This window comes from Halichoeres trimaculatus, unplaced genomic scaffold (genome assembly GCF_033239565.1).
Source record: "Halichoeres trimaculatus isolate MK-OKI-2021-1 unplaced genomic scaffold, fHalTri1.1 fHalTri1_scaffold_6, whole genome shotgun sequence".
Lineage (NCBI taxonomy): Eukaryota > Metazoa > Chordata > Actinopteri > Labriformes > Labridae > Halichoeres > Halichoeres trimaculatus.
In genome coordinates, this window is record NW_027437184.1 from 9667293 (window position 1) to 9686745 (window position 19453).

The window sequence follows — 19453 nt, forward strand, 5'->3', positions numbered from 1 at the left end:
CCTTCAAGACCCCCCTTCCTGTGTGTGTGTGTTTGTGTGTGTGTGTCTTGGGGGGGGTTAAAAACGTGTCCTTGGTTTGTTTAATGTTCCCGAGCCTCGCTGAGTTTCTCTCTGCAGGAAAGTCTGAGTTCAACAAACAAATGACTCAGCAGGTTTCAGACAAGACACTCAGACAGACATACATAAGACACACACACACAACCACACACACAGCCACAGAGTGAGAGCATGCCGAAGCGTCTTGGAAAGGTTTAAAAACAAACATGAATTAAGACATTCAACAGATGTTTTCCTGTTACACATTGTGTGTGTGTGTGTGTGTGTGTGTGTGTGTGTGTGTGTGTGTGTGTGTGTGTGTGTGTGTGTGTGTGTGTGTGTGTGTGTGTGTGTGTGTGACCAGACCAAGTGATTTATTTACCTGCTGCCAGTGACACATCAGTGGAGGTCAGAGGTCACAGTGTTCACTCATTAAACCATCTTCATGTAAAGACTTTATTCAAACTGACCATATGACTTATCATTTCACATAGGAAGAGGTGCATTTTACAGTAAAAAACTTATTGAAACTTATTGAAATGTCAAAAATGTTGCAATTTTTAAAAAATTTGACATTACATTTTTTTGTATTACTAACAAAAAGAATAAGACATCACATGTACAGGGGTGCATCTTACAAACACAAACACGGTAGTTTGAGATTTTTATTTTTTTACTTCTTACTGGGGGTTAAAGAACATGACTGACAGCTCAAGATGTCATCTGTCTGTTAAGGTGATGGTGTTCAAGTGGCGTCGTCTGATTTTAATCTCTAATCTTCATCTCTACGTGCTGCAGTTGGAGTCTGGGGAAGACCTAACCTCCGAGTTTATGATTACAGTGTAGGGTAGAGAGGGGGATGTTTCCTAACAGGAATCAGTGAGTTAATAACAATGATCCATTTATCTGTTTGTACAGAGCAACGACAGAACTCAGCCGAAAGGACTGGTGTCATAATTCACTGATACACAGGTCAGTGAGTATATGTGCATCAGGGTTAATCTGTGTGTGTATGTGTGAAAGCGCTCCTTTCTCCCAAAGCCCTTTACGATGCTCTGAGGACAGAGGGTCAAGGAGAGAGGAGGGAAATCTGAGGAGCAATGAGTTTTAAGCACAACCACTGTAAATCGGTGAAGAGGATCACTTTCAAATTGTTTTCTGTTAGATTAGAGGAGTTATTCACAAAGTGTACAGAAAATATTCTCCTGATCACTTTCAAATTGGTTGATATCTGGTGTTCCTGAGACATCATCAGATTTCACTTTCAGATACCCACTAGATCAAGGGCCTTAAACCTGGAGCCTCATGCGGCTCTTTTTGTTAAAATAAATAATTATTTATTTTTCTTACAGAGGGTACTGATGATTATAGACACTAAGCCAAAATAAAATCATGTGTTAACATTTTGTTGAACTTAATATGCATCACCTCTTGCAGGAAAGCTTTCACATTTTGGGGGAATATTTAGCAAATTTTTAGCACTTTTGGAAATTTTATGAATTTTAAGTTTTTTATATTGTTTAGAGTTTGGGGGGAAAAAATCCAAATTTTTGACAGATTTTGCAATTATTTAAAGATTTTTGCAAATTCATTTTTTAATATCAGCAGCGTTTTATAATTATTTTAACTATTTTTTAATTTAGCAAGTTTTTGAAATTTTGATTTTTTTGGGGAAAATTTAGCTAGTTTAAAAAAAAATTTCATATTTTTTAATTCTATTTATTGAAAGATTTTGAATTTTCTTTTTAATTTCAATTTTTTTTTTTTAAAATTGAAACTTGTCGAAATTTCAAAAATGTTGCAATTTTAAAAAAATTGACATTACAATTTTTTTTTCTTTTTCTTTTTTAATATTTCCAAATATATTACGAACAAAAAGAATAAGACATCACATGATTTTGTTTATAAACACAAAGACTTTTTGTTTGAAAATTACTCACTACTTTCTTTTATAAGTTTAGAATTTCATGCACTATTTTGTCTTTCTTGTAAAGATAAAGTCAGTTTTGTGGCTCCTGAATGACTTTAATCGAGGTGAGCTGAGGAAAAATGGCTCCTATGAAAGTACAGGTTGCAGACCTCTGTACTAGATAAAGGATTATTTATCACTAAAAATTCCTCACCAGCTCTCCAGACAGGTTACATCACTTGCTGGTGTACAATGACAAACAAATGACTTGGCTGCTCTTATGTTTGAGTATATACAGTAACAAAGTGAAAACAAAAAAAGGCAGTAGGAACGACTTGATTCTTTACAAATCAACTTTAACTGTGTTTGTGGCATGATGCAGAAAGAACCTGTCCCACCCTCTGGTCAAAAAGTCCAGTTTTTATGACATTTTTCTGCACTGATCATCAACTGCGCAGCTATGAAGAAAGGAAACTTCAAACAAACTTTCAGCCTGAAGGTTTTTATTTACAGAGAAAACATCTGGTCCTAAATGCATCATTTGATGTCAATGTCAGGACAAACAAAAACCAAGATGTGACCTGTGAGTAAAAAACACACACCCAACAGAAACAGACACACAAACGCATACACACAAACACACACAGGCATACACGCACACACACATAAAAACACATGCACGCAGAGAGGACATCTTCACTGACCATCTGACTGCTGCAGACTTCAGAGTAATATTTATGTACAAAAATAAAAAAAAGTTCATAAAGTTAAAAACTGCGATTAAAAATCACACTTAAAAATTTAAACATGAGGTCTGAGTTGTCCAATCAGAGGAGCTGCTGCTCACATCAGCAGCTGTGATTGTTCAAAGTTTCAGAGCGAGGAGAGAAAGTCTTTGACCTGCAGAGAAATGATATTGATCATTTATATATTTACATAGTTAACTTATCAAAACACTTTAAATTCACAACTTTAACAACACAGAGTAAAAGTCGGAGGCCAACCTGGTCAATGATGCCTTCCTGTTTGATGCGATCGCTTTTGAAGTCGTCATCAACGTCCAAAATCAGGACAGGTAGATCATTCAGATAGTCAAACTCCAACCTACACATTCATGCACACACGTTAATTATCAGCCTGACCTTGAATGCATCACCAAACAAGAAATGTGGCACAAACCAAAGAGGAGGCCATAGGATGCACTTTATTTATGCTTGCAACGCGCATGCTCAGTGGCGATGCAGTGCAGTGAGCTTACCTGAGGTTTCTGTGGTAGAGCCAGCTTTCATGTTTGAAGTGAAGCTGTTCCAGGTACTCCAGGGGAACCCCCTGCTCCTCCTCACGACCCCGATGTAGCAGACGCTGCATACAGCGCTGAAATACACAAACACACTGTGAGCCTGAAAGCAGCACGAGTACAGGTGAGCTGCTGAAGGAGTGTTACCTGTAAGTACCACAGCTGTGATTGATAGTGTGATGAAGCCCAGGTATTAAAATGAGAACCTCTAGTTACTATTACTTAGACTAGTTCCTGTTAACACCTGATTATCAGATGAACTGTTTCCAACTGGAGTGGTAATATTACTTTGGGGTGCAGCACAAAGAACTGTTTACCTGAGGGGGCGCTCTAAGGTAGATGATGGCGTCCAAAGCGATGTCCTCTTCAAACTGGTTCAATAACCAGGTGTGCCAGTCCTGATACACACTCCACTCTGTGTCCGACAGGTGACCACTCTCAAACAGGCTGGATGCAAAGACATACCTGCACACACAGAATACGTCATACACAACTTTACACAAGTGTATGTGAGCATAACCTGTCTCAGGTGTGTTACCTGTCAGAGTACACAGAGCGCTCGTAGAACTGGACAGGGTTCTCTGCTTGTTGAAGTTTAGCTGATGGAGGCTGAAGCTGAGAACGAACTCTGCTGAGTGAGGCATAACTCTGCAGACAGACAGGAGAGAAGGACAGGCAAAGGTTCAACATATTTACAGGTTTAACAGTCTGCTGCAGATGAGCAGAGGTCAAGCAGAGGAGGTGATGTGGAGCCAGAGCAGATGGAGTGGTCACAAATGTGAAAAGGTATACTCTTGTGTCAGGTCACCTGTGTGATGTCACAGTTACCTGGAAGGTGTAGGACCAGCGGCTTGGTTTGTCATATAACATCTGCAACAGGTTTCCTCCACTCTTCTGAGAGGAACTCAACTCCTACACATGCACACAGATAGACTAATCAGATGCTGTGATTTTTTTGGGGTGCTGAAAGGCGTTCAGGTTTTTGTGGTTACCTGGTATATGTCCTCACTGTTGTTCTGGATGTTGCACCATTTCCCAATAGGTTCAGGGATCACCTCCCACTCCTCTGACGCTCCCTGCAGGACACGAACGAACGTAGACTTTCCTGCAGCTGATAGACAAAACAGAGGACGGACTATAAACTTTCTTTTCTTGTTAGTGTTCTTTCATCAGGTAAGTTAATCAAAAGGTTCATAAGTACCTATAAGACGCGGGTTTTTATTTTTATTTTTTTGTAAGATTACGTTGTGATCAAACATGTAACGGTGTTTTTGGCGCCATCAGCCCGGTGAAGGCAGAATTCTATTATCTGAGTTCAACCGTAACTGGTCAATTTCTCTTAACTCAGCCGCACGTTGGTTCTGGTGAGTGGTTACTGGGAGAAAGTTTCTAAACATCATACACCGGTGAGCCGGTACAAAACTCAGCGCTGAACATCATGCAGCTACAAAACTCACCGATGTTCCCCTCGATGGCGATCTTCTTCTCTCTGCGGGACAGACCGGTGGGAACACGGCAGCTTCTCTTCGGTGGAGTGGCCATGGTCGGTACCGCTTCTTCTTTTTCTAGCCCGATATTTCTTTTCCCAGTCCTGTTTCTTTCTATCTCTCCTTCTTCGTTTGTTTGGTTACCGCGCGAGGGAATGGTCTGGAGGCGCGCGCGCTGTACTTAAAATCCAACTCCGTGTACAGTGAGATTTCCGTTTCCGGGGGGAGGGGCTTGAGGTGATCAAGATTGTTTCAAATTCAATTTTAGTTCTATATTTACAGTAGAACCAACTTTTGGAACGAGGATTACATTGATATAACAAAGAAATTAAAAAAAGAAAAAAAGAAATATGTTGTTTTGAAGGCTTAAATGACACAAGTCAGAGCATCAATGCTTAAGGGCTGAAATTGTAAAAAAAAATTCAAAACAACAAATTATATGGACTGTATGACCGTCACCAATATATCCCCGTGTTTTCTAAAAATAAACATCCTTTTTAAATGTATATTTTTTCACGGTAACTATCAGCAGAACAGGGTGCGCTATTCAGCCTGCTCACTCCCCAACGAAGAAGAATAACTCCAGTCTTTGCACATGCGCATGTTACCCTGAGCGCTGTTCAAGAAGATGGCTGCGCCCATAGACCTCGAGCTAAAGAAGGTACCAGTATATGACGGCGTTACCTGTGTTTTTACCTGTGTGTTCGTCTATTCTTCCGTCCGTCTGTCTGTCTGTCTTAAGAGGGGTGTCTCTTTTTCTCATGTAGCGGATTAGAAACGTTGGGATGTCGAGCGTCTGAGTCATTTACAATGCAGCTAACTGCAGCTAACAGAGCTGCAGGTGTATAATGTTCCACATAATACTCCGCTGTGGAATAATGGATACATTTTGATTATTCGAAAGTCATTGTTTTTGAAAGCTTGCATGGAAAAGGGAATTTGGGTCGTTATACACCTAATGAATAGAACAGGTAAATTTCAAATCTGTAGAGAATTTTGTAACAAATAAAATATATAAAGTGCTATGGAGGAATATGAAATAAAGATAAAAAGCCAACCAATTTTTTATCAGAACAATGATTTCGAAAACTTCAATACATTTACACAGTACATTTGAATTGAATTGAGACCAGTCTTTATAAAGGTGTTAAGCAGTTTACAAGAACTACTTTTTCAACACATTATTATCCTTTGCAGCTGAAGAGAAAATATGTTTTACAAGAGTTCACAGACAAAAGGAAACACTGGGAAACACTGATTTCTTCTTTTTTTTTGCTTTGTTTTGACTCTCAACTCTGTATGAGATTGTCATTTTCAAAGGAATTTTTGTAGTGAAAACACTTCAATAAAAGGTGTAAAAAAAAGTGCATAATATGAATGTGTTTTTTTAATCAGTGATACCTATGTGTTGCAGGCTTTTACAGAGCTGCAGGTAAAGATGATTGACACACAGCAGAAGGTGAAGTTGGCTGACTTGCAGATTGAACAGCTGACCCGGGTTCAGAAACACTCTAAGCTCACTCACGCTGAGATTACCACCCTGCCAGACAACACGCGACTTTACGAGGGAGTGGGACGCATGTGAGTGTCAAACATGAAGGATCTTTTTTTGTTTTTTTTTGACCCGGACAGATCACCACAGTGACATCAGCTAGATCACTGTAGGTGTGACAGTGCTGCATATTGAAGTAAGTGTGTGTGTGTGTGTGTGTGTGTTTCAGGTTCATCCTGCAGTCAAAGGAGGAAATCAATAACCAGCTGATGGACAAACAGAAAACAGCTGATGAGAAAATTAAAGAGCTGGAGGTAGAAAATATGAATATTGTGTTGTAGTGTGTTTATGTGTTTTGATGTGTGTTCAGAAGTCTAACAAAAACTCCTGTGATTTCCAGCAAAAGAAAGTGTACCTTGAACGCAGTGTAAAGGAAGCCGAAGACAACATCAGAGAGATGCTGCTTTCCAGAAGAGCCCAGTGATCCATTTTCTCATACATACACACACACATGCATGCACAGTACTAACAACTGTCAGATATCATTAGTAACGTATTAATGTCAGTGACTGTTCTTAATAAAATGTTAAAGTTCCAGTTTTCTGTGTCTGTTTCTGTGTGTGTCAGTTGTTTCAGATGTATGGTGGTAAGCACAGTGGTGAATAAAATCGGTAAATAGTTCAGTTTAGATACAATGAATGGTTTTTAGAGTTAAATCAGTGAAAGTAGACCAATGTTTAAAACTCATTTGAGGTTATTAAAAAACAAATTAGGAGTCTTTATAGGAAGGTGTTTGTACAAGGGACCAGCAGAGGGCAATACCTCCAGAGTTCAATTGGAAAATTACAGATTACAGTTTTGTATCTTGAAGTTTATGCTGATTTTTTTTCTAAGCTCTGATTGGTCAGTTTTTCTTCACTTACACTGATTTAGTGCCAATCTCAATCTCTCAACCCTTTGCACTTGTTTTACTCCTGTGTGACAGTATTCAGAAGCTACATAATACAGCTTCTGAATACTTTAATGTTAGCTTAACATTTGCTTTTTATAGCTTAACAGTCCTATCACTTATGTAATACAGTACATCATAGTGAAGTCTTCGCTGTGAATTTTTCACCTTAGTCCGACATTATCACTAAAAATGTGTTTGGTTTGGAAGTGAATTAACAGTCACTCTGCCTATGACACAGCCAGGGAGTGACTAGGGGTGATGAAAAAAACCAAAACAGAGGTCCAAGAGGAAGGGGTAGACAAAGGGGTAGGATGACAAAAGAAGATGGTGGAGGAGGAGGATGGGAAAGAGTGACAGTTAAGATTGGTCCTCAAACTTGGCTAGGTGTTCAGCATTCGTTACCATGGTGATCTACCAGGTACATGATAAGAAGCAGCATTTACCCTGAAGCTCCCTGTAACACCTCAGACCACACTCAGGTATAAAGCTCAGGTCAGAGGTCAAAAACAACAACATTACCAGCAGTAAACAATCAGTCATCTTTATTAAACACACACAGGTTCATCCACACGTCATGCTGCTGTGACATCACAGCTGTGATGTCATCACGTGTTGTTGTTGTTATTGGGGTTTTGGACAAAGTTGATGGAGTACGAGCCGGTCTGGGCATCCTGGTTCACCTGGAAGTTGTTGGTTGAAAGTCCAAATGGCCTCAAGACAAGATTCCCCAGATCCTTTAGTTTACCTGTGAGACAGGTGAGGTTCAATCACTTCTTCATATCAGTGATCGTCACTCACTACTCTATCTGTTGCTCTTAACTTACCCAGCATCTCCTCCTTCAACTTCTCATTCCTCTCCTGGATCTGCCCAGGTAACCTCTGAGAGACAGACAGACAGGTACACAGACAGGCTTAATCAGTGCTGCGTTATATGTCACAGTAAAAAGTGGTAAAGTCTTAAATCTACTCCATGAATACTTCTCTACACTGGCTCCTCTGCCTGGTTTGTCCCAGCAGTCAGTGAACTCACCATGCAGGCCTGTCTAGCAGTGGTCTGGTTTGGGTCTATGTCCAGTGCCTTCTTGTAGTCCTCCAGAGCCTCATCCAACTTCTCTGTCTGCTCATACAGCTCAGCCCTCCTCAGCAGCGCCCGCACATATTCTGGATTCAGTTCTATTGCTATGGGACGAGACCACAGATCACCACACGGATCAATCAATCACCACGCAGACCCTTCAAAGCTGCACAGTGACATCAACACTCACCTTTGGTACAGTCTGCAATGGCCTGCTCTTTCAGATCCTGACAGAAACACACATAACACACTGTTGGCATGTTGAAAGAGTGTTGCTAGCATGTTGTTACTTTGTTACTGATGTGTTATAGACATGTTGTGGTACCAGGTGCAGCCTGGCAGCTGCTCTGTTGGAAAACAGCACGGCTCTCTCTCGGCTGAAGCAAACAGGACATAAAACCAACGCCTCCTTGTAGCTCAGCTCTGCCTCCCTCCAGTCTGCAGGAATACCAGAAAACTATGGGTTAAACTGGTTGTACTGGTCAGGCTGGTTTGTAGTGGTAACACTGGTATAAAGTGGGGTCAGATACCTGCCTTTGGTCACACTGATTGGCAGTTATGACGTCACTCACCTCCAGATTTGAACTGGCTGTTCCCACGCTCCTTCAGAGATAAACTCTGCTGTCTTCGACTCTGAAACACAAGGTCAAACCTGACATCATGAAAATTTGGACAAACAGCACCCAAATGCATCTTTGTACATCATAAAGAGAAGATGACATCCTCCGACTTCACAGTTATGGCCTTTGCACACTGAGTCTGTTTTTTTCGTCCAAAAGTTCGCACATTAAAAAATAAATTCAGTCCCATGTTATGTCAATCATGTTTGAACACTTGATCCGAAACTTTCGCCAGTCATTTTTTTCGGAACAGGTTAAATTTTTAGCATTTTTTTTGCATGCGCCCAGCTCGTTTCCAAGGTAGTTTGATTAATCAGAGATGCCAGAGGCGACCTGCAACATCTTGCTTTCACATTTTCTGACATATTTTCTCTACACATTTCAGGCGTTGTTTAGTTGATGAATGAAGACTTGTGTATATGTGAGTGTGTGTCTGTTTGCTTGCATCTGTTCCTGTGTGTTTGTGTGTCCCGGCAAGCACACCTCAAGCATACTGTCAGCTGTTGCTCAGGATCAACTGCTTGATGAATCAATTTTCTCGTACTGCGAATTTTTCGCAATAAACACAACATAAACGCATTAACTTCAGTGTGCTTGACGTTTTTTTTCATATTTCGGATTCAAGAAAAGCATCTGAAAAAAATTGACTCAGTGTGCAAAGACCTTTACACCACACATCAGTGATAATAAGTACTTACAGCCCACATCAAACAGCAGTGAAAACCACAGTTATCAGGGACCCAAAGCATTGAGACTTCAGATACATTACTGCTTCATTACAGCTACTTCACTGGAGGAACACTGACAGGTAACAGGTAGGGATGTAACAATGCATTGTGAGAAAGTTAAAAATCGAAAAAATGTGTGATGATTCAAATCAGCTGAGATGGAAAAAAAATCATAATTTAAAAAGAAGAGGGCTGTTTTTCCTAAAAAAAATCCTGAACTAGGTACATATGACAAACCTGAGATTGTTTTATTTTTATTAACTATTTGCTTATTTTGTTAAAAAAAAGACTGAGAAAACTGAATCGTTAACCCAGTATCAGAAATTGTTTCAAATCTTGAATTGAGTGTATTGGTACATCCCCAGTAACAGGAAAAAAGGTGTTACCTCCTTCTCTTCCTCTGTCAGCCCCATCTCCACCTCCTTTAGGTACTCATCGTCGAACTCAGCCTCATTAACAACTTCATCCTTCATCTCCAATTCAGAGTCATCCTCCAGCCCATCATCCTGCAACCCATCGTCCTGCAGCCTCTCCTCCGGCAGCCTCTCCTCCTGCGGCCTCTCCTCCGGCAACCTCTCCTCCGGCAGCCTCTCCTCCGGCAGCCTCTCCCCCTGCAGCCTCTCCTCCTGCAGCCTCTCCTCCTGCAGCCTCTCTTCTTGTGACCCTTCCCCCTGCCCCTCCTCCTGTCCTCCCCTCTCAATTTCTGTGTTGTCTCTCCCGTCCATCAGTCTGTCCGTTGTGATATGTTTTGGAACTTCTTTGTCCTCTTCTCCTCCTCTAAGGTCAAGGTGCTGCAGAGTCTCCTGACAGTCGTAGAAGTCCTCCTGCTCCTCCTCCTGCTCCTCTCTGGATTTTTCTTCTCTGCAGCTCATGTTGAACACCTGAGACACACAAAAACGTTTGGGGATATGAAAAAGAATGCAAACAGGGTATGACAGAAGCATATATAATTTAGAGTCAGCAACAGTTTCACACACACCAGGGTCTGGGTCTAATCAGTGTCTAAACCTCCCACACAATATGAAGTGTCACTGTGACCTATTTAAAATGACTGAAAGCACAATGAGGTCAAATCAAATAAATAAAGTTATTTCTTATTTATTTTTTGAAACGTGGTCTTCTTAAAAAGCAAGGGGATTTTTCAACTATACAGCTAAAGGCTAACACAGCTGACTGCTAACACAGCTAACTACTGGCTGTTCCGACAACGAGGCGTAATCTGCTTTTACCCCGTCAGTCCTGGTGACGTCAAACATCGTTGTGATGTCATCAATCTGACAATATATGATAAATAGAAACTTAACTTTGCATACCTGCTAACACCGGCTAGCTTGACTTCAAGGTATTTATATGACAGCCTCCTTCTTCTCCGTCTTCTTCTTTAGCTCTTCAGTGCTGACCCAACAACGCCCTGCTGGTGGTCCGGGTCCGTCTCAGTACCTATGGACCATGTCAGTATGAATCCCGGACTAAACCAAAACAGAGCAAACAGAGCCCCGAACCTACTCAGCTCAGACCAAACGAGTACTCCCTTCCATAACAGTTACTTCTTCTTCTTCTTCTTCCTCTTCTGGTTCTTCTTCTTGTTTAGGTTCGATGTCGCCCCCTGCTGGAGCTCCTCTGATCTACGTTCTCTGATATATACAGTGATAAAACCCTCATCAGCTTTTATCTAAAACACAAACTGGACTCAGGCTGAGAGTATGGCGTGATTTTTAAGATATTTTTTAATAAATAAACAAACAATATTTTTTTCTCAAACTGTGAGGTTTATATATATATTTTTTATTTATTCATTCATTCATTATTACATTAATTCATCCATTCAACAGTTAACAGGTCAGCCTCTGGAGGAGGCAGAACGTCTGATTTGAGCCATCCAGGAAGTGAAGGCGGAGACTCGGGCGTAGACTCCAGGTCTCTCAGGACGTCCACATCCAACCCCAAAGGATGTCACACCTGCCAAAAACCATTTAGATCACAGCCTCTGGTTAGCTATGTTACTCGTGTGTGTGCGTGTGTGTGTGTGCGTGTGTGTGTGTGTGTGTGTGTGTGTGTGTGTGTGTGTGTGTGTGCGTGTGTGTGTGTGTGTATGTGTTTACTAACCAATCAGAGTCCAGTATCCTTCATCTTGACACATCAGTGGACCTCCAGAGTCGCCCTGGAAGTAAGTAAACTTTATTAACGCCAAAACCTCAGACAATATCAAATAATGTTCTAAACAACCAATCAGAAATGAGGAAAATCTTTCGGTCTCAACCAGATATGTCCAGGTGATGTATTACCTGACAGGAGTCGACTCCTCCCTCAGGCTGCCCTGCACACAGCATGCTGGCCGTGATAGTGTACTCAGGTAACTGCACCTGACACTGATCCTGAGCCACTACAGGGACCTGGGCTTCCTGCAGGACATCAGGGAGGACACCTGAGACAGACAGGTGAGTGAAACAGTCAAGTCAGACAAACAATCAGATGTGACGGACAGATGACAGACAGACAGGTGAGATGGACTGTGTGTGCCTCACCCCCCTCTTCCTGGCGACCCCACCCAGTTATGAAACACTTCCTTCCTGCTGTGATGTCCAGACCTTCAGAGGGCAAACAAATGGGCTGAACAGACTCTGGACACAGAGAGAGAGAGAGAGAGAGAGAGAGAGAGAGAGAGAGAGAGAGAATGTTTATCATTGACCTCAGAGTTAATAATAAACATCTTTTAAATCAACTCTCAGGAGTAAATCAGACATCTGGGTACTCTTAAGTTTTTGATGTTCATCTTGTTTATTTTGAAACGTGTGCTCTTATTGTGAAGGAGCTTAGTTTTCTGTCTATCTCAGTTATGATGTTAATGAACGCTGATGTGTGGAGCTTTATAAAAACAAACAGTTATCTGAGGTGAATACAACTGAGCAGCTTGGGTTGTTATACTGTGTAAGTGCTCACCGGTGAATCTGATTGGCTCCTGCAGATGCATCATGGCAATGTCAGCTTGTTTGGTCTGTCTGTTATACTCTCTGTTGATGATGATGCGATCGATTTGTCGGGTCTGAACGTAATCAGCACTGACGTTGCTCTGAGCATGAAGACCGAAAACAGCCGACCAGGACGACAGGTGGATGTTCTTCCTGGAGGACAGGTACACACAGGTAAACCAGAGACAGACCAGTGGCTCAGGTACAAACAGGAAGCTCCACAGTTTCCATGGAAACCACAAAGGTTCAGGTGTTTTAGCTTCAGATTTTGTTTTTGGTCTCACCCGTAGACACAGTGTGCTGCCGTCAGCAGCCAGTCTCGATCAATCAGAGAGGCTCCACAGACGTGGCGCCCCTTCCACCACAAAGATACCATCCATGGCCACGCTCCTTTCACAGCATTAGTCCCGCCCACCACTCTGCCAGCACCTGGCAGGTAAAAAAAACAGTTAGACTAAAGGAAGAACAGAATAGACCAATGAGATGAAACTGATACTGGACTGACCAAGAACTGGTGTGCTTTCCTCTGATAGGTCCTTCTTCGATGAATCAGGAGAGACCAGTGGGACACCGCAGGCTACAACACACACACACAACACACACACAAAGTATGTAGCATGAAACAGCTTTTAATCAGTTAGTGTTTTACAGTGTGTGTGTGTGTGTGTGTGTGTGTGTGTGTGTGTGTGTGTGTGTGAGTGTGTGTGTGTGTGTGTGTGTGTGTGTGTGTGTGTGTGTGTGTGTGTGTGTGTGTGTGTGTGTGTGTCTGTGTGTGTGTGTCTGTGTGTGTGTGTGTGTGTTCTTACGTTGGTTGTCACAGGTTAAAGTCACAGCTCTCTCACTGAGGCAGGTTTCACTACAAAAACATTTGATCAGAGTTAGTTCAGAAATGTGCAGGTTTTAGATCTAGGTTGTGGTTCTGGTTCTGGCTCTGGTACCTGATGCTGGTTTCAAGAGTCCCGTTATAAAATGTGATGTTGGTGAAAGGTGAATCTCCAGGTCCGACTGGCAGCAGGGAGGCCTCACCTGATCTGCAGAGAACCAGGGACACCACAGGTGAGTTACCTGAAGCCCAGGTACTGACAGGTGAACACACACAGGTGAGTTACCTGTAGCCCAAGTACTGACAGGTGAACACAGAGAGGTGAGAGTTCCATGTGTCCGCACAAACGGTGAGCAGAGAAGAAGACAGCTTAAATCCAAGGTGACTAGAACCATTCATCTGTAACACAACTGAGACACACAAAAAAAACGCACAGGCACTCACACACAGAGACACACACATGATCGACATCTGCAGGTTGTCTTAGGTTACCTGTAATCATCAAGTGGATGTAATAAAATGTTTGATTCTGTTGCTTTGTGTCAGGCAACATTAACTCTATAACAGAGCTGTTTGACACTTGGCTCTGATTGGTCGATGCTCCTTAGCAGATGTCTGTTATTGATGGCTAGCTGTTGCTATGCAGACACTGTTGCTATGCAGAAAGGTTCGTAAATCTAACGTCTGTTTGTTTACAGTGTATAAGACAGATTAAGAACACACACTGACATCCACCCATAATGAATTAAGTGGATTAGATTGACTTACCACAGTCGGCTTCATCGGAGCCGTCAGGACAGTCCACTACGCCATCACATTGGCTGTTACCATGGATACAACTTCCTGTTAGACACTGGAACTGACCTGCTTCACACGGTGCTGCTTGCAGGGAATAAATCAATAATCAAGCACCAATACTTTCACAAGGGGGGGTTCCCTGTGACCCTTGACTCTAGACTCACCGGGTGACCCCAGGTTGACCCCAGAGGTGAAGTTTGCAGTGAATCCACGACGGTAACCTTCCTTGTCTGTGAAGAACCATACCGTCATCTGATTGGTTGTTGAGATCAAATCGTGGGCGGGGCCATCAGTGCCCGTGAGCACAGCTGGGTGGAGAAACAAATTTGACATGTGACAGGGTCAAAGTCACATGATCTCATGTATCACAGTGAAAACAATTCTGGGTTGGATACATTCTTACCCAGTAAGGTGGAGTCAGGCCCCGCCCCATCCCGCACCTCTACCACGTCATAGGTTGCTTCAACGTCAAAGTCAGAGAAATGGAGCTGAATATTTCGACCCTCAGTGGTGTGGAGAGTCCACAGACCTGTGGCAAAGCATCATGGGCAATTACATTGATGTCACACAAGGCAAAGGTGGGGTTTAAACATCAGGGAAAGACGGTCAACAGCAAGAAGAGAAATCTCCGGACAACTGTTCACATAAAAAAGAGAGATCACCGCTCAAAGAGCATTGTTTAAAACATCTTCTAGGAAAAGAGGAGGAAAAGATCTTTTACTCACACTTAGCATTATTCCCATAGGATCGTGGGTAATTTGGCGAACTAAAGGAAGAGTTTGGCTCCCATAGATCATAGGGTCCTCCACAGTCAGCTGGACCAATCAGATCACAGAGGGGGTGGGGTCAGACTCACAGGTGTAACTCTGGAGAAAGCTATTACCTCTGAATGAATTTAAAAAGTGTCATGAGTCACCCGGCCAGCTTACTTGGTATAGGGGGCGGGGTTGTAGGAGGCGGCACATTTGTTGGTTCGGGGGGAGCGGGGCCACATGAATCCATAATTAGTTTGATGTCATCCAGTGCGATGTCGTTCCTCATCCCACCTTTTTTCTGAGCTTCAAACACCACCTGCAGAGGTCGGAGGACACAGTTGATGTGTTAACATGCAACTTAAAAAATCGGACTACACACACACCTGGATAGTGTAATTACTAGAAGACTGCCGTTGGATTAAGTAGATCTCAGCACACCTCGGGGTTTAGCATGAGCGAAGTCCACCCGAAAAAGAAAGTAGATGACCATGATACATAGAGTTTCTGAGCTCCAACTCAAATAACAAACACCATGTAATGTTATGAACGATATAGTATGTCAGAAACATGGAGAGCTACATCTGCATTCACCTCAGCTATACTCATATTGTGTCATAATTGCGCTTCAGGAAAACTGAAACAACTTCAAAATGCATGCAGCTTCATTTATCAAAAAAGGGCACAGCCTATTGGAGAGAAGTGATTTCTGCACATTTGCGCAGACAAGACTAGATCCCCTGCTGTGACTTTACGATCAAGCTATGACCGCCATGTGCATGTTAACATACTGACAGATCACATGGTTTGGGCACGTCTGTGAACTTCCTGTGTGATGTCACTCACCGTGGTCTCTGCCGTCAGGTTCAGGGTCACCTGGCCATAGTTCCAGATGTCCCCAAAGTTGCCTTCTTTCTGGAACACCTCAGTGACAGTAGATGATGGCTGGAGCAGTAGGACTCTGAGACGGTGGACGTCATCCCCGAACATGTGATACCTGACACCAGGAGGTGGAGCTTATATTTATCAATTAATTTTTTTGTTTTTTTATTTTATCTTCTTTGTTTTCAATGAAATGTGTGTTTGCTTGTTTATTTTCTGTTGTTTACCAAAAGCTAAGACACATAGTAGGAGTGGGTGGAGTCAGAGGAAGGCTGTAGATCCTAAATCTCTTCAGCCATTGGCCAGGACTGGGGGGAGTGACAATGTAGAATCCTGTCAGCAAAATTAAAAACAAATTAACAAACGCCTCAAACTACAGGATTATTACAACACTCATATAGAAACATGGAGGTGTGCTTACCTGAATTGTTGCCCAGTGTGTGGTCCACACTGGGGCCAGTCTGTGGCGGAAATGTGGCGCCACGAGTCCAAAGCCAGTCGCCATCATCGGCATCATCACTACCATCGCCATCGTTAGCCCACTGCCTCCAGAAACACAGACCTTGCTCAAAAGTACAGGTGAGCTTCTGCTGGTCTGAATACACACACAAAGCACACACACACATATAAATATATATACCCCATAGATATACCACAAAAGTATACATATATGTGGAAGCTCTTTAATCAAAAAGAAATATTCAGTGTTAAAGTATAATTATTGTTTTTTTCATGAATATTCAAATGTACACTTTTGCAAGAAAAGCAGAAAAAGTAGTCAAGGCTATCAGTCTTTATTGATTACCAAATTAAAGTTATTAAGTGTCATTCCTATGAAGATGCACAGTGTCACCTGAAAGGCTGGAGATGTTGGCGGCATTGTAGGTTGCATTGAACCTTGAGAAGTGGTTAAAGTCATCGGTAACAAACTCCACTGTTGACTGGTCAGTCAGCAGCCACACGGACCCAGGAGGGGCGGAGCCTGAGAGCTTGGCTGCGGTTTGGCATGGAACAGAGGTTCAATGGGTTTGTGTAAGTATGTGTCTGGGTTTTTTTTTTTTTTTTTTTATTGTGTGTGTGTGTGTGTATGTGTGTGTGTCTACCAATCAGGTGTTTTCCTGCTCCCACTCCCTCGTACAGTCTCAGAGTGTCAATGTCTTCCTCTGTATCCAGCAGCAGGAAGTTGAGTTGAACGGAAAGTCCAGGCTCTACCCTGAAAACAACAAACTTTCAGACTAACACCCAGGCTTTTATTTTGAAAGGGTGTTCCTATGTGTGGTTGAGTGGCAATGGATGAGAACAGCAGCCTCTTGTGGCTCTTAAGGAAACTGCAACTGTGGCTAAAGCTGTTAATTAGCTGCAGTGATTGTCATCATCACACTTTATAGTGACATCATCACTTCAACCTGCGTGTGTGTGTTTGTGCGTGCGTGTGTGTGTGTGTGTGTGTGTGTGTGTGTGTGTGTGTGTGTGTGTGTGTGTGTGTGTGTGTGTACTTGATGATCCAGCGGCAGAAGCGGCTCTCATTTGCCTCCGATGAACTGATAAATCCACTAGGCCCCCTGAGCATGAACTGTCCATCACACCTGGTTGCTATGGAGAGTGATGACATCACAGGAAGTGAATTACATTTATTGTCTTTTCATTGGACTAAATTTCTAAAAAATGCATTTGAATAAACTGACCACACAGAGCTAAATCTTCATCTGAGGAGTCGGGACAGTCCATCACGCCGTCACACAGCCGTTCAACAAACACACATGTTGATCGATCAGCACAAATCGTCTGATCAGGAGAACACGAGGCTTTACAACGAAACAGGAGCAGAGGAAAAAGATTCAACTACAGCTAGTTTATATACAATTAGATCTCGGATTTGTCTAAACGTGGTGAATGTTAATTTTTGGCCTGCTGTTTTTTCACCTTGAGTTGTTGAGATTAGAGGAGGAGTTGTTGAGATGATGGGAAGAGTTGTTGAGATAAGGGGAGGAGTTGTTTGCATCTCATCACCGGTCTCTGAAAACCCAGATAAACAATAAACAAAACAAACAAACAATATGAAATAAAAAAAAAACCCAACAACAACAAACAATCCCTACCACTGACAGTTTGTGATTACATCTGACAGGCTCTTCTGTGACATCAAAATGTTACCTGTGATTGTGATGCTGTCTCTGTCAATAACCAAAACTGTGGCCCCAAGTTCCTGAAGCCCCGCCCACAGCTGTCGCTCCACCTCCTTAACGTTAACAGGCTGAATGAACTGGAGGTCAAAGGTCACTGCTACACTGCCCTTACTGTGGATGGACACACACAGAAACATGAAAAAAATCACACTTTGTTGATGGTCACTTTCCTCAGTGTGGGTTTATAAATCACCTGTTTTTTTAATTAATTATCAGACAGGTTTTAAATATTGATCAGTAAATGATTGATCAGTATGGACTTTTTAGGTCTGACCTGAAGTGTAAGACCTGACAGGAAGTGAAGAGACTCCTGAGCTCAGAGTGGTTGTATGCTTGGGAGACCTGTGGACCAATCAGAGACCAGACTGTCACCATTACAGACTTAAAGTGGAGTCGCATCAGAAGTTTATTTTGTTGCCCAAAAGATGAGCTCCCCAAGTACTAGTTATACACAAGAAAATCAATGTTTGCCCATTTTTCTGCTTTTCAAAATAAAAGCTGATGCTGCAAGTTAAAAGCACCTGTCACTTCAAAATAAAAGCATACGCTCTCACCAGGAGCTGGACGTCGTAGGCCAGGGATTTAAACTGTAAGCTGCTGGAGTTTCTGAGGTCCTCTGAAAAAACTGCTCCGCTTGTGATCACCATCCGGCCCCTCAGAGTGACTGGGTCAAACGCACCTCAACATGACAAAACAACAGAACAACACAACAATCAACTAAACAACACAACAACACAATGATCAATTAAACAATGGTTGTGGTAACATCCTCCTGAGCTCACACCTGATCAGGTGAGCAGAGTCAGTCTGTGTGATTACCTTCAGACCGAAGGCTAAGCCATGAGATTGCGATCAGAGCAACACAACACAGAAGAAGCAGAAATGCCAGAACGACGAGGAGAATCTCAGACGGACGACGCTTCATGACCAACGCTGGTGACACAGAATCAATACATTAATACACCAACACACACACCCTCACCCTGTCCCCTCATCAGCTAACAGTCAACACTCACCTGTTGAGCTTACTTGCTGCAGTCCTCAGGTGTTCTGGATCTTTGTGTGTCTCCTCTGGTCTCTGATTGGCTTTTATTGAGTTAAAAAAGACTAATTACTCCTTATCAGTACATGAACGGATAATCAAGTGCCTGCTGATAGCTGCAATTATTCAGTCATAAATCATTAGCACACACACTTGATAACTATTCACAAGTGTGTGTTAAAGACTGCTGATTCACTGTGCATGTTTTCACTCTGTTTCATCAGTAATCTGGCCAATAATCTGATCTGATCATTGTTAAGATTATTATCTGATTAATACTCAGTCATAAGAATGTTACCATAACAGAGAGAAATCTCTTTTCATGTTTTTATTGTCGGAGACTTTCAGTCTCTACCTGTCAATCAAACACAGAGTACACCTGTACAATCAGATACGCTCCAAAAC

General features: G+C 42.3%; 4 protein-coding genes across 5 annotated transcripts; 1 reads left to right on the plus strand and 3 right to left on the minus strand.

The window, feature by feature from the left end:
- Positions 1-2539: 2539 nt before the first annotated feature.
- On the minus strand, positions 2540-4944 carry LOC141791811 (deoxycytidine kinase 2). The gene is made up of 8 exons (XM_074672465.1): positions 4700-4944; positions 4235-4353; positions 4071-4154; positions 3781-3890; positions 3560-3707; positions 3204-3319; positions 2950-3049; positions 2540-2845 (listed from the first exon to the last, which is right to left on the minus strand). The coding sequence occupies exons 1-8, from the start codon at positions 4782-4784 to the stop codon at positions 2819-2821; spliced, it is 789 nt and encodes a 262-aa protein (XP_074528566.1). The 5' UTR covers positions 4785-4944; the 3' UTR covers positions 2540-2818.
- A 325-nt stretch (positions 4945-5269) lies between these two features.
- pfdn1 (prefoldin subunit 1) lies at positions 5270-6818 on the plus strand. Its single transcript, XM_074672765.1, has 4 exons — positions 5270-5390; positions 6144-6310; positions 6451-6535; positions 6622-6818. Exons 1-4 carry the CDS (start codon positions 5358-5360, stop codon positions 6703-6705), a joined length of 369 nt encoding a protein of 122 aa, XP_074528866.1. The 5' UTR covers positions 5270-5357; the 3' UTR covers positions 6706-6818.
- Positions 6819-7705: 887 nt separating this feature from the next.
- On the minus strand, positions 7706-11179 carry ttc1 (tetratricopeptide repeat domain 1). 2 transcript variants are annotated; one of them, XM_074672481.1, is made up of 8 exons: positions 10910-11179; positions 9983-10477; positions 8821-8881; positions 8574-8686; positions 8439-8475; positions 8204-8352; positions 7998-8052; positions 7706-7918 (listed from the first exon to the last, which is right to left on the minus strand). In XM_074672481.1, exons 2-8 carry the CDS (start codon positions 10466-10468, stop codon positions 7779-7781), a joined length of 1041 nt encoding a protein of 346 aa, XP_074528582.1. In that variant the 5' UTR covers positions 10469-10477; positions 10910-11179; the 3' UTR covers positions 7706-7778. The 2 variants fall into 2 exon arrangements, with proteins under 2 accessions (XP_074528582.1, XP_074528583.1); XM_074672482.1 differs by lacking the exon at positions 10910-11179 and adding an exon at positions 10576-10764.
- A 243-nt stretch (positions 11180-11422) lies between these two features.
- Positions 11423-18931, minus strand: tmprss15 (transmembrane serine protease 15). Its single transcript, XM_074672375.1, has 26 exons — positions 18826-18931; positions 18561-18685; positions 18281-18348; positions 17975-18117; positions 17506-17625; positions 17317-17413; positions 16924-17033; positions 16674-16814; positions 16242-16415; positions 16048-16153; positions 15785-15935; positions 15116-15257; positions 14912-15001; positions 14590-14715; positions 14351-14494; positions 14157-14267; positions 13675-13798; positions 13504-13596; positions 13372-13421; positions 13071-13142; positions 12850-12994; positions 12537-12718; positions 12122-12217; positions 11882-12021; positions 11703-11757; positions 11423-11555 (listed from the first exon to the last, which is right to left on the minus strand). The coding sequence occupies exons 1-26, from the start codon at positions 18929-18931 to the stop codon at positions 11437-11439; spliced, it is 3030 nt and encodes a 1009-aa protein (XP_074528476.1). The 3' UTR covers positions 11423-11436.
- Between the last annotated feature and the right edge of the window lie 522 nt (positions 18932-19453).

Coding starts and splice junctions, on each gene's coding strand:
- LOC141791811 (XM_074672465.1), bottom strand. CDS start 4,784: ATGGCCACTCCACCGAAGAGAAGCTGCCGTGTTCCCACCGGTCTGTCC. Junction 4,155..4,234: donor ACAGTGAGGACATATACCAG/GTAACCACAAAA, acceptor GTGCATGTGTAG/GAGTTGAGTTCCTCTCAGAA. Junction 3,050..3,203: donor CTCTACCACAGAAACCTCAG/GTAAGCTCACTG, acceptor ATGAATGTGTAG/GTTGGAGTTTGACTATCTGA.
- ttc1 (XM_074672481.1), bottom strand. CDS start 10,468: ATGAGCTGCAGAGAAGAAAAATCCAGAGAGGAGCAGGAGGAGGAGCAG. Junction 8,687..8,820: donor CAGCCAGTTCAAATCTGGAG/GTGAGTGACGTC, acceptor GTATTCCTGCAG/ACTGGAGGGAGGCAGAGCTG. Junction 8,053..8,203: donor CTGCTAGACAGGCCTGCATG/GTGAGTTCACTG, acceptor TCTGTCTCTCAG/AGGTTACCTGGGCAGATCCA.
- tmprss15 (XM_074672375.1), bottom strand. CDS start 18,931: ATGAAGCGTCGTCCGTCTGAGATTCTCCTCGTCGTTCTGGCATTTCTG. Junction 16,815..16,923: donor AGCAGGAAAACACCTGATTG/GTAGACACACAC, acceptor GCCAAACCGCAG/CCAAGCTCTCAGGCTCCGCC. Junction 16,154..16,241: donor CACACTGGGCAACAATTCAG/GTAAGCACACCT, acceptor TTTTGCTGACAG/GATTCTACATTGTCACTCCC.
- pfdn1 (XM_074672765.1), top strand. CDS start 5,358: ATGGCTGCGCCCATAGACCTCGAGCTAAAGAAG. Junction 6,311..6,450: donor TACGAGGGAGTGGGACGCAT/GTGAGTGTCAAA, acceptor TGTGTGTTTCAG/GTTCATCCTGCAGTCAAAGG. Junction 6,536..6,621: donor AGAAAATTAAAGAGCTGGAG/GTAGAAAATATG, acceptor TGTGATTTCCAG/CAAAAGAAAGTGTACCTTGA.